This window comes from Bos taurus, chromosome 6, assembly GCF_002263795.3.
Source record: "Bos taurus isolate L1 Dominette 01449 registration number 42190680 breed Hereford chromosome 6, ARS-UCD2.0, whole genome shotgun sequence".
Taxonomy (NCBI): domain Eukaryota; kingdom Metazoa; phylum Chordata; class Mammalia; order Artiodactyla; family Bovidae; genus Bos; species Bos taurus.
The window spans coordinates 91,579,612-91,595,683 of NC_037333.1; the positions used below are offsets into that span (position 1 = coordinate 91,579,612).

Genomic DNA, 16,072 nt, shown 5'->3' on the forward strand with positions numbered 1-16,072 from the left:
AGGAGGATAGGGGGTCTCACTCCCTAAAGCCTGAGGTGAGAGGACTCCAGGATCTAAAAAGACCTGGGCCCAACCTTATCGTGTTTTGAAAACAGCCATGCATACACATTCGCCGAGTCCCATCCCTGCTCAGCGCCTGAAGCTCCCTCTGCTGAAACGAGGCTTGTAGAAGAATCCTCAGGCTGATACTGTCAGCCTTGATACTCCAGAAACCATTTCTTTCACGCTGGTTGCTGGGCCTTCTGCCCTGGTCTGTTCCTAAGGGGCCCAGGTAACGCCTTTTATTTCCTGTTCTTATATGCGATAACTGTGACATTTATCTCTCTCACCAAATGCTTTGGACATTTGCAGTTTGCCCTCTTTAAGGAATGAAAGAGCCAATGGTTATACCCGCATCCTGTCACACCCCTTGGGTGCCTTCCCGTACTCATCTCTCTCATGTAGGCCACTTGGATCAAATGATAATAGCTCCCTTCTTGTGGTTATCACGTGCCAGGCTTACCAGATCCCACAGCCATGTCACCAGGCAGATAATACTCTGTCCCCTTTTTACAGATGAGGTCCTAGGGCTCAGATGGAATAGTGGCATGAAGTCTTTCCATTGCCCAGACTTACTCCCAAGGTAGTACATCCACTCCATTTCTCGACAAAGATTTTCCTTTAAAAATATGGAGAAATCAGGCTGAGATTCATTCTAGTGAGGGGAAAAAAAATTAAGGCTGATTTTACTTTTTCTGATAACTACAGTCATAAATGTTAATTGTAAACAATTTGCAAGATACAGAAAAGGGGGAAAAAATATCACCCTTAATCCTATCACCCAGTAGTAACATTTTGGTACTTTTTCTGGTCTTTTGTCTTCATTCATTGCTTTCTGTCATGTATGACTGGCAAAAGGGTCATGTGGCAGAAATGGTCATGTGGATTGGCATGTGGCTGATGCCTAAGAAAAAAGCACGCACAGTCTTGGGACCTTCAGGCATTGCGTGAGGGGTGGTGTGGTCTCCGGCTGGACTACTTTCTACTTGTCTTATTTCTTTTTGCTTTCTTTATCTATATGAGGATCATTGCTGTCTCAAACGATAAGATTAATAACCTATTAAAGCACAGTATCTGGTACACACCATGTGTCCAAGAAATGTAAATTTCCTTGCCATTGGTAAGAAGGAAACACTGCCAGGCACCGTTCTGAGTGTGTTACACATATTCATTCAAGCCTCACAACTACACTTTGATATGCGTATTTTAATATTTATAGGGGAGGAAACTGAGGCTTGAGAGGCTGAGTGACCTGCCCAAAGTCAGACACCTGCGAGGTGACAGAGCCAGAATAGGAACCCAAGCAGCTGGCTGCGGAATCCGCATTGTTCATACAAGTTATGCAGCCTGCCACTTACTGTGTTGATTTAAGGTCACACTCTTGAGTGTTTGTGTCTAGGACAATACACTCCAGTGGTAAAGATGTCACCAGTTTAATATAAGCCCTTGCATGAGGGCCCTTGGTTTTCCTATGCACTTGCCCTGGACTAGTCTTAGGGCCCTGGAGGTGGTAGCATTGCAGTCAAAAGTAAATATGACGCAGATTAAGTATTTAATAGGTAGGTTAAAAGATTTGGCTAGTCATTTGGCTTTTTCCCCTACCCACCCTTTTCCAGATGCAAGGTTGGCATCTAGGTCACTGGCTTAAGATCTGGAGATAGTTAGGCTTATGGTTTCGGAAAGAGTCAGAAATATGCTGAATGTTAGTGTTGTAAGTTGTACACTTGTTCCATTTGGGAGGTTTCAGGGGAAATCAAGTGAGAAAAAGCGTCAACAAGAGGCACAGGAGGTACAGGTAGACACAGGGCCGAGACCTACAAAGCACCTCTATGCACGGCTGAAGGGTTATACGTGGCCTCCTGTAATAACCATACTGCCAAACCAAGGTGGGTGAACAGAAGGAAGAGGTTTTTTTGAGGACAAGTAAAGGGATGCCTGGGTAGCTCAGCTGGTAAAGAATCCACCTGCAGTGCAGGAGAGCCCAGTTCGATTCCTGGGTCAGGAAGATACCCTGGAGAAGTAATAGGCTACCCACTCCAGTATTCTGGCCTGGAGAATTCTATGGACTGTATAGTTCATGGGGTCGCAAAGAGTCAGACATGACTGAGAGACTTGCACTTCACTTGCTTTTTAAATTATTACTTACCATCTAAGAAGTTCACTCTGTGTTGCCTCAGGCCTGTATCCTGTTCAGTGCGTTCCACTGTAAGCATGCCCTTTGCTGTGCTGTGCTTAGTCGCTCAGTCGTGTCTGACTCTTTGGGACCCCATGGACTGTAGCCCACCAGGCTCCTCTGTCCATGGGATTCTCCAGGCAAGAATACTGGAGTGGGTTGCCATGCTCTCCTCCAGGGGATCTTCCTCATCCAGGGACTGAACCTGGGTCTCCTGTGTTGTAGGCAGATTCTCTGCCATCTGAGCCACCAAGGAAGTCCAAGAATACTGGAGTGGGCAGCCTATCCCTTCTCCAGGAGATCTTCCCAACCCAGGGATCAAACCCAGGTCTCCGGCATTGCAGGCGGATTCTTTACCAGCTGAGCCACAAGGGAAGCCCCAAGAGAGGGGAAGAATGAAGGGACAGTGACCCAAAAGGTTCTGTCTAAATACCTAGGAACCAAAAGATCAGTAATAGAAACAAGGGGCTTTTCAAGAGAGGGCAGTTCATTGAGGACATCTGTGACACCTTTGATAGATGCCCAGTCATCAGCAAACAAAGAACAGCTGCCTTAGGCTAAGAGCAGAAATCTGAGCCAGAGGGCATGGGTTCTTAGTATCTTCTGCCACACACTGAAGGGGCGGAGAATCCAGACCCTCTCTGCCTCCCAGAGACTGAAGGGAAGAAAGGGGCTCGGGAACCTGAGGTTCTGATCCGAGGAGAGGCCTGGAAACAGGATGCAGAGATGATGACATGCAGCTTCCTGCGTGATGGACCTGGAGCAGCAGAAAGAGAACATAGAGACCCAGGCACCCACAAACGCAACTTCACAGAACAAATTATGAAAATGAATACATACAGGCACCCCGCCTAAATCCAAAGGAATTTCTCTAGGAGACTCTGAGGACAACTTAGCCCTGTATAAATGCACTTCTGTCTGTTTAATCTCAAAAGGCATTCTGGTGGTTTCGAAACATAAGGCAGCAAGATGGTGCTGAGCTGGGCCAACTGTTGGGCGAAGGGGGTATTCCCCCAGCACTGCTCCTGTCTACTCCACAAAAGCTAGCTGTTGTGACAGGGACCAACAGTTAGAGCTGAATTCTACTTCACAAAGGAATCAACTCACAACCTTACATATTGTTGTTGTTTAGCAGCCAGTCGAGTCCGACTCTTTGTGACCCCATGGGCTGTAGCCCGCCAGGCTCCTCTGTCCATGGGAATCTCCAGGCAAGAATATTGGAGTGGGTTACATGTCCTCCTCAGGGGGAATCTTCCCAACCCAGGGATTGAACTCGCATCTCCTGCATTGGCAGGTGAATTTTTTTTACTGCTGAGCCACCAGGGAAGCCCTCATAACTTTATATAGAAAGTGACTAAAAGAGGTCCCCAGCTTTCCCAAAATGCGTAAACAATTTAATGCCTTTAAAAGTTGAAGGGCATAGAGCTCCATTTTGGATGCATCACACAATTTTTCCCTTTACAGTCAACTGTGATTGTTTCTATAAATCTGTATTATGTGCCTATCTCGAGCCACTCACTGAGGCCCTGGGTATGTAATGGTTTAAAAGCGCAAAACTGAAGAAAAGCCAGCCATGGACCCTGACTTGGCTGCACTTTCTGTCCAGTGCAATCCGTGTGGAAATAAACATTTACCTGTGGCCCCAGGTGCAATGACAGGAAAGACCAGGTGCTGGGCAGAGACTGTATGAGGCAGATGAAATGGTCTCTGAGGAGGTGGTGTGCTCCCTGGACCAAAAGGCTGAGGATGAGCCGATCAAGCGGAGAATCAGGAGGAAGACTTCCAGGCGGAGGGAATTGCATGTGTGAAGTGGAAAGCGTGGCAGGCTTGTTCTTTATATTGTTCTTTATAAGAATTTGGATTTTCTCCAGAGTGCATGTGGAAGCTACACAAGTTTTATTATTAGAAATGACATAATCCATTTAGTTTTGTTTTTAAAGATGGCGCTGGCCCCTGGGTTGGAGGGGGACTGGAGTGCATGTGGCTGGCGAGGAAGCTTCCCCAGGCAAAACACAACCAAAAGAAGAAAACTGCTGATTGTCAGAACTGAGCTCTTCCTAAGGCTGTAACAGCCCACGCTAAGGAGATTGGAGCCCCCTCTGCCCATCCTCATGGAAATGTAGTAGAAATCAGGAGCTAAAGGGATCTGAGAGACCCTCCCCAGACACCTCTCCTTGGAGTTCAAGAGAGCTACAGGAACAGGGCAATCTGGAACTGCTTCTTCAGTATTGGCTGAAGCTCAGTTCAGAAAGCAGTTAAGGACTCCACTTAAATACCAAATAGTGAAGCAGTTACTATATATTTATAAATTATGAACTGTGCTGTTATTTGGTGGCTAAGTCATATTTGACTCTTTGTGATCCCATGGACTGCATCACAGCAGGCTTCCTTGTCCTTAATCATCTCCCAGAGTTCACTCAAACTCTTTGAGTCCGTTGAGTCAGTGATGCCATCTAACCATCTCATCCTCAGTTGTCCCCTTCTCATGCCCTCAGTCTTTCCCAGCATGAGAGTCTTTTCTCATGAGTAAGGCTCTTCTCATCAGGTGGCCAAAGTATTGGAGCTTCAGCTTCAGTCCTTATTCAGGGTTGATTTCCTTTAGGATTGACTAGTTTGATATCCTTGCTGTCCAAGGAACTCTCAAGAGTCTTCTCCAGCACCACAGTTCGAAACCATCAATTCTTTGGTGCTCAGCCTTCTTTATGGTCCAATTCTCACATTCATGTATGAACAGTGGGGGCTGGGAATATGAATGTACTTAGCGTAGGAAGTAGAAATATGTAGGTGGTTGGCCTGGATTTCTTGTTTCTTATCTGGCGAAGAAAGATGACACTAGGCTAGTGCATCACAATCATTTTGTTTTGGCCCCCGGTAAATCTTTCAAGTCAGCTCTGATTTCTGTTTCCTTGTTCATAGTTTGTGGTACTGAGACGGACAGTAGTAAGAAACAATATTAAAAACAACCCTCAAAAACGTCTCACCAGTTTGGCCAGCAAGATTCACTATGGAATTTCTTTTCACTAGAGCATGTTTAAAAGTGTTTATTTATTGTCCCGTGTGTTCTGCATGCTGGTCATCCTTCCTGCCTTCCTTTCAGCCTTGCTTCCTCCTTGGTGTCGAGCATCCAGGCAGCTCACACGGGAGCCTCATAGCCAGCCCACCCAGGGTCCAGGGAGGTGAAGATTGGCAGGGAGGCTGTGCTGTGACTTAGCCTGGGTGCCACCGTCAGCAACATGCAACCCAGGTTTTCTGAGCCCTTACACCCGGTTGTTAACCTCAGCCTGGTCCCCCAGAGGTCATTGCTGGGGTGCTGGTCTCTGCTAGGGGTGAGAAGAATCCTGCGTAAAAGATCCTTAAAAAGATGAAACAGCCTCCTGTTCTTCTTGCTTCCATCTCTTTCCTATTTGCCTGCTCTTCCTGCTAGCCCTTCACTCCAGACAGCCTGCACCTTGGACCTTCCATCCCTTGGTGCTTCCCAGAGAGGGGTAGGGGCTAAGGAGAGAGAAAAGGACTCGGCCATATTCAGAGAGGGCAGAGCCAACAACTGTGTTTTAGGCCCCAAAATGAGGAAGTTATTAAATGCCACAAAGGTTTTGTGAAAGCTTAGGCCTGGTCTTTCTTGTTTTCTCCCATGGACAGCAGCAGGGTCTAGAGGAAAGCCAGAAAGTCAAGCTTGCTGTCGAAATGGATTCTATCAATGGCTGGCTGTGGATGTGCTGTGTCATCTTTACGTTTATGGATTTGATAAGATGCCTCTGAGTCTACTTTCCACCTCAGCTTAAATCAGATGGCCACTGGGGCCAACAGAGCCTTGTCCAGAGTTAGCACGTCAGAGCTTTTTCTTGTGGCTTAGCTGTAGGAGAAACCTAATTAGAGACCACATGATGAATTCTGCAAAAGGCTCTGATGTGCTAACTCCAGACAAGGCTCTTTTTGCTGTTATTTCCAGCATAAATTAGGTCTTTTAGTTGTGTCTGTTTTACATAACGATCTTGGCTGAAAGGAGTTCTAAAATGAAGGTTGAAGACAATAATGAAAATGATGCATTAATTAAGCAGATACCCATGTGTAGGCAGTATGCAGGACAGTTAACAGACATTATCTAGAAGCCTGATACCAACTCCGCAGGATACATATAATTATAGGAGCTGATTTGCTGAGTGCTGAATAGGTAAATTTGGAAAACTCAGTAGGGGCCACAGGACTGGAAAAGGTCAGTTTTCATTCCAATCCCAAAGAAAGGCAATGCCAAAGAATGTTCAAACTAACGCACAATTGCACTCATCTCACACACTAGTAAAGTAATGCTCAAAATTCTCCAAGCCAGGCTTCAGCAATACGTGAACCGTGAACTTCCTGATGTTCAAGCTGGTTTTAGAAAAGGCAGAGGAACCAGAGACCAAATTGTCAACATCTGCTGGATCATGGAAAAAGCAAGAGAGTTCCAGAAAAACATCTATTTCTGCTTTATTGACTATGCCAAAGCCTTTGACTGTGTGGATCACAATAAACTGTGGAAAATTCTGAAAGAGATGGGAATACCAGACCACTTGACCTGCCTCTTGAGAAATCTGTATGCAGGTCAGGAAGCAACAGTAGAACTGGACATGGAACAATAGACTGGTTCCAAATAGGAAAAGGAGTATGTCAAGGCTGTATATTGTCACCCTGCTTATTTAACTTAAATGCAGAGTACATCATGAGAAACGCTGGACTGGAAGAAACACAAGTTGGAATCAAGATTGCTGGGAGAAATATCAATAACCTCAGATATGCAGATGACACAACCCTTATGTCAGAAAGTGAAGAGGAACTAAAAAGCCTCTTGATGAAAGTGAAAGTGGAGAGTGAAAAAGTTGACTTAAAGCTCAACATTCAGAACATGGGATCTGGTCCCATTACTTCATGGGAAATAGATGGGGAAACAGTGGAAACAGTGTCAGACTTTATTTTTTTGGGCTCCAAAATCACTGCAGATGGTGACCGCAGCCATGAAATTAAAAGACGCTTACTCCTTGGAAGGAAAGATATGACCAACCTAGATAGCGTATTCAAAAGCAGAGACATTACTTTGCCAACAAAGGTCCGTCTAGTCAAGGCTATGGTTTTTCCTGTGGTCATGTATGGATGTGAGAGTTGGACTGTGAAGAAAGCTGAGCGCTGAAGAATTGATGCTTTTGAACTGTGGTGTTGGAGAAGACTTGAGAGTCCCTTGGACTGCAAGGAGATCCAACCAGTCCATTCTGAAGGAGATCAGCCCTGGGATTTCTTTGGAAGGAATGATGCTAAAGCTGAAACTCCAGTACTTCGGCCACCTCATGCGAAGAGTTGACTCATTGGAAAAGACTCTGATGCTGGGAGGGATTGGGGGCAGGAGGAGAAGGGGACAACAGAGGATGAGATGGCTGGATGGCATCACTGACTTGATGGACGTGAGTCTGAGTGAACTCTGGGAGTTGCTGATGGACAGGGAGGCCTGCTGCTGCTGCTAAGTCGCTTCAGTCATGTCCGACTCTGTGCGACCCCAGAGACGGCAGCCCACCAGGCCCCGCTGTCCCTGGGATTCTCTAGGCAAGAACACTGGAGTGGGTTGCCATTTCCTTCTCCAATGCATGAAAGTGAAAAGTGAAAGTGAAGTCGCTCAGTCGTGTCCAACCCTCAGCGACCCCATGGACTGCAGCCTACCAGGCTCCTCCATCCATGGGATTTTCCAGGCAGGAGTACTGGAGTGGGTTGCCATTGCCTTCTCTGAGGGAGGCCTGGCGTGCTGCAATTCATGGGGTCGCAAAGAGTCGGACACGACTGAGCGACTGGACTGAACTGAATAGGTACAGACATTATTATTCTACGTGCTTTACCTGAATTGGGCCTCTCTGGTGGCTCAGATGGTAAAGAATCTACCTGCAATGTGGGAGACCCAGGTTCGATCCTCGGTTGGGAAGATTCCATGGAGGAGGGCATGGCAACCCACTCCAGTATTCTTACCTGGAGAATTTTGTGGATGGAGGCTACCGTCCATAGGCTTGCAAAGAGTTCTACATGACTGAGCAACTAAGACAACACTTCTCAACAATGCTATGAAAGCCATTGTTTTTTGCACCTATTTCAGAGATCCGAGAATAGAGGCACAGAGAGGACAAGGTCACAGAGTTTGCTCAGTGGCTGGGGCCAGGACTTGACTCAGACTCCAGGGCCAGGCTCCTACACTGTGGGTTCTGCCATATTCTCAGGTTCCCCATGAGGAGCCCGGGGCTCACCATTTACTTGCCCAATGTCATTCGGCTCACAAGTGACAGAACCCCAACCAGGCTTTCAGACTTCCAGTCTAGGGGAATACTGAATATATTCAAGTCAAGCATCCTCAAATCGTTGAGAAAAGTAAGGTAACAAAGGAGGCGATTACACTTAGATAAAACTAGACAAAAGTTTCGAAATGGAGACTCCCTGCTGACTGCCTGATCATCTCCCTCCCTGTCCTGAAATACAAAAAATCAATACCATGCCTAATCCCACCACTTCTCACCCAAGGCCTGTGCAGAAGAGAAACCGCAGGCATTTGCGCCTTCTTCAGATTCCTGCTTATAGGATGTAGTGCGGGGTCTACTGGTCAGCTCTCAAAGAGACATGAAAGCGTATCACTGGTACCCAGTGTGGCGAACCTGCCTCAGAGTCTGATGCAGGGACAGACTCACTGATCAAGAGCAGACCTTGAAGGTGCAGACAGGGTGTTTGGAAATTAAGAACCCAAGACTCTCCACAGGAGAGTGCATCTGTTCCCATGGGGAACACACTGGCCACTTGGGGCTTAACATTTTTCTCCGGCTCCCTGGGTGTGTGGAGGAAAAGTGTTAGGGAAATGGTGTTAGGGACTGGGGGTGGGAGGGTAGATTTAAATGGACACACAAAAGGCTTGCCTCCAGCGCAGTGGAATCTAAACAATCTGGAATAGCTTGGACTCGAGTGTTGGCTTGTGCAAACGGAGCCAGGGCTGGTGCTCTGGGAGTTGCTGACCTTCCAGTTACCCTGGGTCGGGAGGCAGCAAAAACTTGTCTCAGGAAACCACCTCCTTCAGTGAGTTCAAGTTTTTCACTTATTCACTGCAGATCCTGAATTATAGGTGGGTTCTTCTTCATAATGGTCAAAAGAGTCTTTCTCCCTGCTTGGTTGGAAAAATCTAGAATTCTGAGATTGGGAAGTACACCTTATTGCTTATTGTAGAAACACAGATGGGGAGGTGACAACCCCCACCAGTACAGAGTACCTGGGTAGCTGCAGGCTTAGACCTCTGCGCTCAGCTGCGCTGCTCCGCGCCAGCTCCACAGTGAATTCTCATACCTTGTCCATGTTGGATTTGTTTATCCACCCTGCCCGTGAACACCACCACACTCAACTTCTTGTTTTCCTCTTTTCTCAAGAGATGCACATGCAGACCCGGGCCCTGCAGACACTGGCACCTCTGACTCATTCGGCCCAGAGCACCTCACCTCTGACCCCCAGCACAGAAAAGTAGCATGGTCAGGAGGGGTTAAACCTCGGCTGAAGCACAGGTAAGAGGCACGGAGGACCTTGTTGAGTGGTCTGGAAGAGGGACTTGGCTGCGGGAAGAGGGAATGAGGGCCAAGGCTGGTCACGAATACAGATGAGAGAGAGAGAGGTGAGGAGGTCAGGCAGAAGCTCGGAATTCAGAAGGATAACTATCCTGATGACAGTTTCCAAACTAGGTTCTGAAGAAGCATCAGGTTCCTGGCAGGTAATCTGAGGGGTCCCTCAAATCATTTGATGCAAATATCTAAAAAATACATTCACAGCTGTTTTTAAAACTAATTAAAAACTCTCAAAGAGATGGGCCAATGTCCTACACTTTGGAAATGACTCGTGTGTTACATTGTACAAGGTGGATTCGTCTTTGAGCTGATACTCATTGAAAATTTCTCTAATTGAGAAATGTCCTGAGATTACAAAGTTGGCCTAATGAAAATTTGTAAGTACTTATCTGTGCTTCCTGTGTCCTAGGGCTTTGCGTACCTCATCAGATTCTCACCCCAGTGCTATGAGGTTTGCACAAGTGTAAAGGCATCTAGTTAGGAGGTGGTGTGTTCAAATTCAGACAGTTTGAGCTCACACCGACTCCACTCAGCAGTTAGCATAACAGCCTACTTCATAGGACAGTTGTGGGGATTCAAGGAGATGAGATATTCAAAGCACTTAGCACAGAGCCTACTCATTGTCGGGTGAAGTAAATATTAGGTGCTGGTATATTGATGATGTTCTCATTCTTATCCTTTTCGTCACTGTCATGTAAGTCTGTGTGCCAGCATGAAAGGCAGTATAATATAGTAAGATGGGGTCCATGGAATCAGTCTACCGGAATTCACATCTTAATTCTGCCATTTAATATATAATGCAGGGGCAAAGAGGATGGGGTGGGATGGATTGGGAGATTGGGCTTCCCAGGTGGTGCCTAGGGGTAAAGAACCTGCCTGTCAGCGAAGGAGACATAAGAGACATGTGTTCAATCCCTGGGTCGGGAAGATCCCCTGGAGGAGGGCATGGCAACCCACTCCAGTATTCTTACCTGGAGGATTCCCATTGACAGAGGAGCGTGGTAGGCTACAGTCCATACGGTCACAAAGAATCAGACACAACTGAAGTGACTTTGCACGTGTGCACGCACATATAAAATAGATAACTATTGAGAACCTCCATGAGGAACTATACTCAGTCCTCTCTGGTGACCTAAATGGGAAGGAAATCCAAAATGGGGGGATATACGTATGTGTATGTGATTCACTTTGCTGTACAGCAGAAACTAACACAGCATTGTAAAGCAACCATAAGCAATAAAAAAATATGTCTATATATATAACTGCAGGCAAGTTATTTAAGTTCTGTTTCCAATATGTAAAATGTGTTTAATTACTAATCTTCTCCATTCAGTTGCTGAGAGGATTGAAAGTGCTGATGCACATAAAACCCAGCCCATCATAAGCACTCAGTATATCAGTTATCATTGCTGTCAGTTATCCTGATTTCAGTTTAGGGGCAGTTCTTTCATGTAGATGTGTGAGCTTGGATTATAAATAAACATAAATTTAGGTTTATTCAGTGACCCATTTTATGAATATGCAACTATACATAAAATATATTTTATATAATCAAACAATATTTGTATCTGATGTTTATATGAGGATTCTTTGTAAGGTTTCGTTTGAAAAAAAGATTCAAAAGCAGTTTGAACATACCAAATGAGGACAGGCTGAGATGTGCAGAGGCCTCCGTCTATGAGAGAAGCCGCTGGTGTAAGGTTAGCCCAGGGACAGCCCAAAGAAACAGAAGCCCTAGGGTTATCTCTATTCCCTTCAGCCTCCTAGGATCTTCAGAATGTAGAGGATCAGAGCCTTTTATTTCACGAGACTCCATGAGATGTGTAGGTTAATGTAGCATCAGTGTTGAAGGATTTCAGGCCAGAAAGTCGTAGTTAGGAAGTTACTGGCCTGAGCAGACAATAATCAAGACTTGAACTTAGCAAGAGGTGATGAGACAGATTTGAGATGAATTTAGGAGACATATCAAGAACAGGTGAGGGTGGGAGAAGAGATTAAAGAGTGTGACTCCTCTAAGTTTCTGCCATCAGACATGGGTAATTGTGGGGCCTTTCAACAGGTAGATGAAGGCAGGTAGAACTGAGACTAAATGGGGGCTGAGAACGTGAACAGTGGGATCACACAGACCTGGGTTTGAGTTTGAAACAATTGAAGTGTTTCATAAAACAACCCTTAACAGCTGGATAAAACAGACAAACCTAAATGTATATCTAAGTGGTGTCCTAACCATGCAGAGACTGTGCTTATAACCATGAAGAGATTATCTTTGAAATAAGCTGGGGTTGCCGTCATCTTCATGGTCAAAACTGGCTCATGATGGTGGGTCTGTATGAAGGGAGACTGGAAGGGAGCAGATAGACTTTTTCCTTTTGAAAAGGTCATGCCTGCTCATGTCCTGTTGGCCAGAATTTTTACTCTACTTGTCCTCTAAGGATTTCACATGTGTATGTATCTTATCTCCACAGGTATATCGTAAGCCCCTACAATAGTACACCCATATTCTTTCCTATGCTCTTAGATCTCTGCAACCCACATTTTACTGATGTAGGACTGAACCTGGAAATTGGTCTGGTTCTCATCCAGTTTATTCAGATCTCAAATCCTGCCTGTTTTGCTTTTTACTTTTTATTTTGAAATAATTTTAGACTCACAGAAAAGCTGTGAAAATAGTACAGAGGTTTTCTATCCACCCATCACCCGGCTTTCTGTAATGTTAATATCTTGTAAAACCACAGTGTAAATATCAAAACAAAGGACTTAGTGTTGGTGTAGTACTTGGAACTACAGACTATAACCCTTGATGGACTTTAGTCAGATATCACCTCCCCTACCCGTCCTCCCAGTGTCCTTTTTCCATGCAGGATCCCACATTGTCTTTAATTGTCATGTTCCTTTAGTCTTCTCGAATCCACAATATTTCCTCGGTCTTTCCTCATCTTTCATGACCTTGACACTTTGTGAAGAGTATGGACCCATTGTTTTGTCGAATGTTTTCTATTTCGGTTTGTCTGGTGGTGTCTCATGGTTGGATAGAGGTTAAGCATTTTCGGCAAGAATACCACAGAAATGATGTGTCCTTTTTAGTGGGTCATTTCCAGTGTTACGTGGTGTCAATATGTGTTATTACTGGTGATGTTAACCTTTGTTTCCTGGTTAAAGGTGAGGTTTCTTCACTGTAAAGTCATTGTTGGTCTCCTTGCAGTTGACACATATCTTCAGTAGCAGGGAGGTAGTTTTGAGGCTCTGCAAAGATTGTTTCTCCTCAAACTATCTCCCACTGATTTTTAGCATCTGTCAATGGATATTGCCTATGACAATTATTAGTGTAATGTTCTAAAGATGAGTCTGTTTCCTTCATTCCTTCTACCTTTATTAATTAGATGTCTTCTGTAAGGAAGAGCTCTCTTTTCCTCCATTTATTTATTTATTCGACTATCTGTATAAGTAAGAACTCCTTCATATTATTTTACTCTGTGGGTTATTTATTTTATTGTTCAACTTGTTCCAGCTTTGGCCATTAAGAGTTCTTTCAAGTTGGCTGTGGTCTGTTGTTCAGTCGCTCCGTCGTGTTTGACTCTTTGTGACCCCAGGGACTGCAGCACGCTGGGCTTCCCTGTCCTTCACTCTCTCCCAGAGTTTGCTCAAATTCATGTCCATTGAGTCAGTGATGCTACCTAACCATCTCACCCTCTGCCACCCACTTCTCTTTCTGCCCTCAATCTTTGTCAGCATCAGGGTCTTTTCCAGTGAGTTGGCTCTTCACATCAAGTGGCTAGAGTATTGGAGCTTCAGCTTCAGCATTAGTCCTTCCAATGAATATTCAGGGTTGCTTCCTTTTAGGATTGATTGGTTTGATCTCTTTGCTAAGTCCTGTTTTGAAACAGGGGAAGGGGTGAAACACTGATGTCTTTAGAGAGAGCAGAAATGATGTGCTGATCATCTTAGGAGTCTACAGGTTTTGAGGTGGAAGGTTAGTAGTGGACAGTGAGCAAGTCTAATTCTTGACAGGCCGTGGAAGCCTACACCAATATGGAAATTGAAGAGGGCTGGGATCATGTCATGAGCCAATTCCAGGCCGAGGGGGTCATGGATATATATAGCTCCTTTTTCATGGAGAAATAGAAATTATTTTCTTGCTTATTTATAAGAGAAATAACAAAAACTCCCTCCTTCCAGGTATATATAGGGACCTGCTAAATCATCAAGTTAGAGAGAAAGTGAAGCTCTTAGTGGTCCAGGGGTTAATATTCTCACAGATCCAGTCCTATTCTTTTCCTGGTTGGATCCCGAATTCTCTTGTCCAACCTGTCAATAGGAATCCTATGATCTAACTTACCTTGGCAGAACTTCTACCTAAATTCTGTCAAGCCTCAGGCTAGAGTAGTCCAGTGAGTTAGTTCAAGAGACAAAATGTTCCAGCTTAAAACCCAAGATTTTCCAAGCCAGTGCTTTCTCCATAAACGTCTTGTCCCCTCCTCACCTTCCACCACCAGTCACCATCATCATTGTAATGACCGTCTCATCTAATTAGTAAGTGCTTATTACCATACATGAAAGTGAAAGTTCCCTGGTGGCTCAGAGGATAAAGCACGTGCCTGCCATGCGGGAGACATGGGTTCGATTCCTGGGTTGGGAAGATCCCCTGTAGAAGGGAATGGCAACCCACTCCAGTATTCTTGCCTGGAGAATCCCGTGGACAGAGGAGCCTGGCGGGCTACAGTCCACGGGGTTGCAAAGAGTCGGGCACGACTGAGCGAGTTCACTTCACTTGCCATACATGGTGATATGTGCTCTGTTGAGATGAATGGGCCGTAGAAACTCAGGCTTTGACTCTTTATTCTTTCTCATTTGGGCAGCAAGTTTAGCTCAGCAGGTACTTTACACTTCCACTGGCAGTGAGTTCTGTCCCCATCAGCGTGTCTCAGGAAACCTCAGTGGATGTTTGGTATAGGACCTCCTTCACTAGTCTCCCAAACTGTGGGAAGCTTAACGCCATTAACACGCATTTTTGCAGACAGTGGCATTTTTGGATGTGGAGGAGGGCTCGGGTTCAGAGAAGATCAATTAAAAAGGAAACTTCCTGAGTACAGTGTGATGCATTTTATCAGCAGATGGTTTTCCTTCCTCCTCTCCTCCTCCTGCCCACAGAATAGAATTCTGGCATTCCTGAGCTGCGTGCTGCTGTCTAAGATGCTGGTTCTTCTCAGAAGTTACTAAGGGTCAGTTTCTCTTCTTCCCTCTTAGAGAGCAGGAATTGAGTTTTAATTGGCAATTTACAGAGGTGGCTGGAAATGAGTCCCTCCCACTTGCATGAAGCTTAGTGAGTTCTGGGTGGTTCAAGCTGTCTGATGGGAGATGCTGGCATCACTGAGGAGCCGTGGCAGCCCCAGAAGAAGCAGAAAGAGCAGTAGTAGAGTGCAATGGCTTTTTATCCCACTCCTGAGTATGACATGCAGGTGGCCAGAGGATTGTTATCTAGAATGTTTCTCTTTGCCACAAGGTAAGCCCACGGTTATGTTAGAGTGAGATTTAGAATCTTGCATTGCAGGATTCTCAGCTGACAAGCCTTTCACAGGTGTCTATTGATGTTGTGCTATATTGTATTAAGTTTAAGCCCATTTCTCTAAATTGTCATGTAAGTTCTCATTATTTGAGCACCTCTGATTATTCCGTGTACTATCAATAGTCCTGTGTGGGAATTTTCAGTCATTCCCTCTCTGACGTGTACAGTCACTGTATTTCTTATGATGTATGTGTTTAGAGTGATTTTTATCTTTTTCAAGTTAGCAATTGCTTTGTGTTGTGTAACTTCGTGGTTTTGCTTCCCCATTTCCCCAGGGAATTTCAGAGTAATAATTTCTGTTTCTCACAAGGAATGGCTACTTATCTATGTACTTGTAACCAAGTTCTCTATTCTCTTTGCCAACATTTGTATAAAGAAAAGGAACCTGCAACTTTAAAGTTTTAAAGGAAAGGCATAGTCTTCTCCTTTAACTTTGAGTTTGCATGAAAGAAGTGTTTATTGAGGTTGTTTGAGTGGCCCTTATTGACATCCATCACAATGGAAGGCGTAAATATTTGACTATCTTTTCCTTTATTCACAATAATTCAAATTCAGCTTGTATCCTTATACAGTCTTTGATTCGAAAATTTTATTCAGAGCTGTGCCAGTGCTTTGCCTCAGGGATGCTTCTACTTGAAAGAAAATATGATATGGCAAAGAACAGGTGGCTGCACCGGTTGTGGTCTTGTCCTG

At 45.0% G+C, this 16,072-nt stretch overlaps 1 protein-coding gene across 8 annotated transcripts in view; it reads left to right on the forward strand.

The window, feature by feature from the left end:
- SHROOM3 (shroom family member 3) overlaps positions 1-16,072 on the forward strand; it is a 329,119-nt gene that overhangs the window by 261,357 nt on the left and 51,690 nt on the right. For 6 of the 8 annotated variants that reach the window (NM_001191524.1, XM_024992948.2, XM_010806188.4 and 3 more), the window contains 1 exon segment: positions 9,628-9,759. The exons of 1 other annotated variant lie outside the window; for it this stretch is intronic. In NM_001191524.1, coding sequence (NP_001178453.1) covers positions 9,628-9,759 — 132 coding nt within the window. 8 annotated transcript variants of the gene reach the window in all.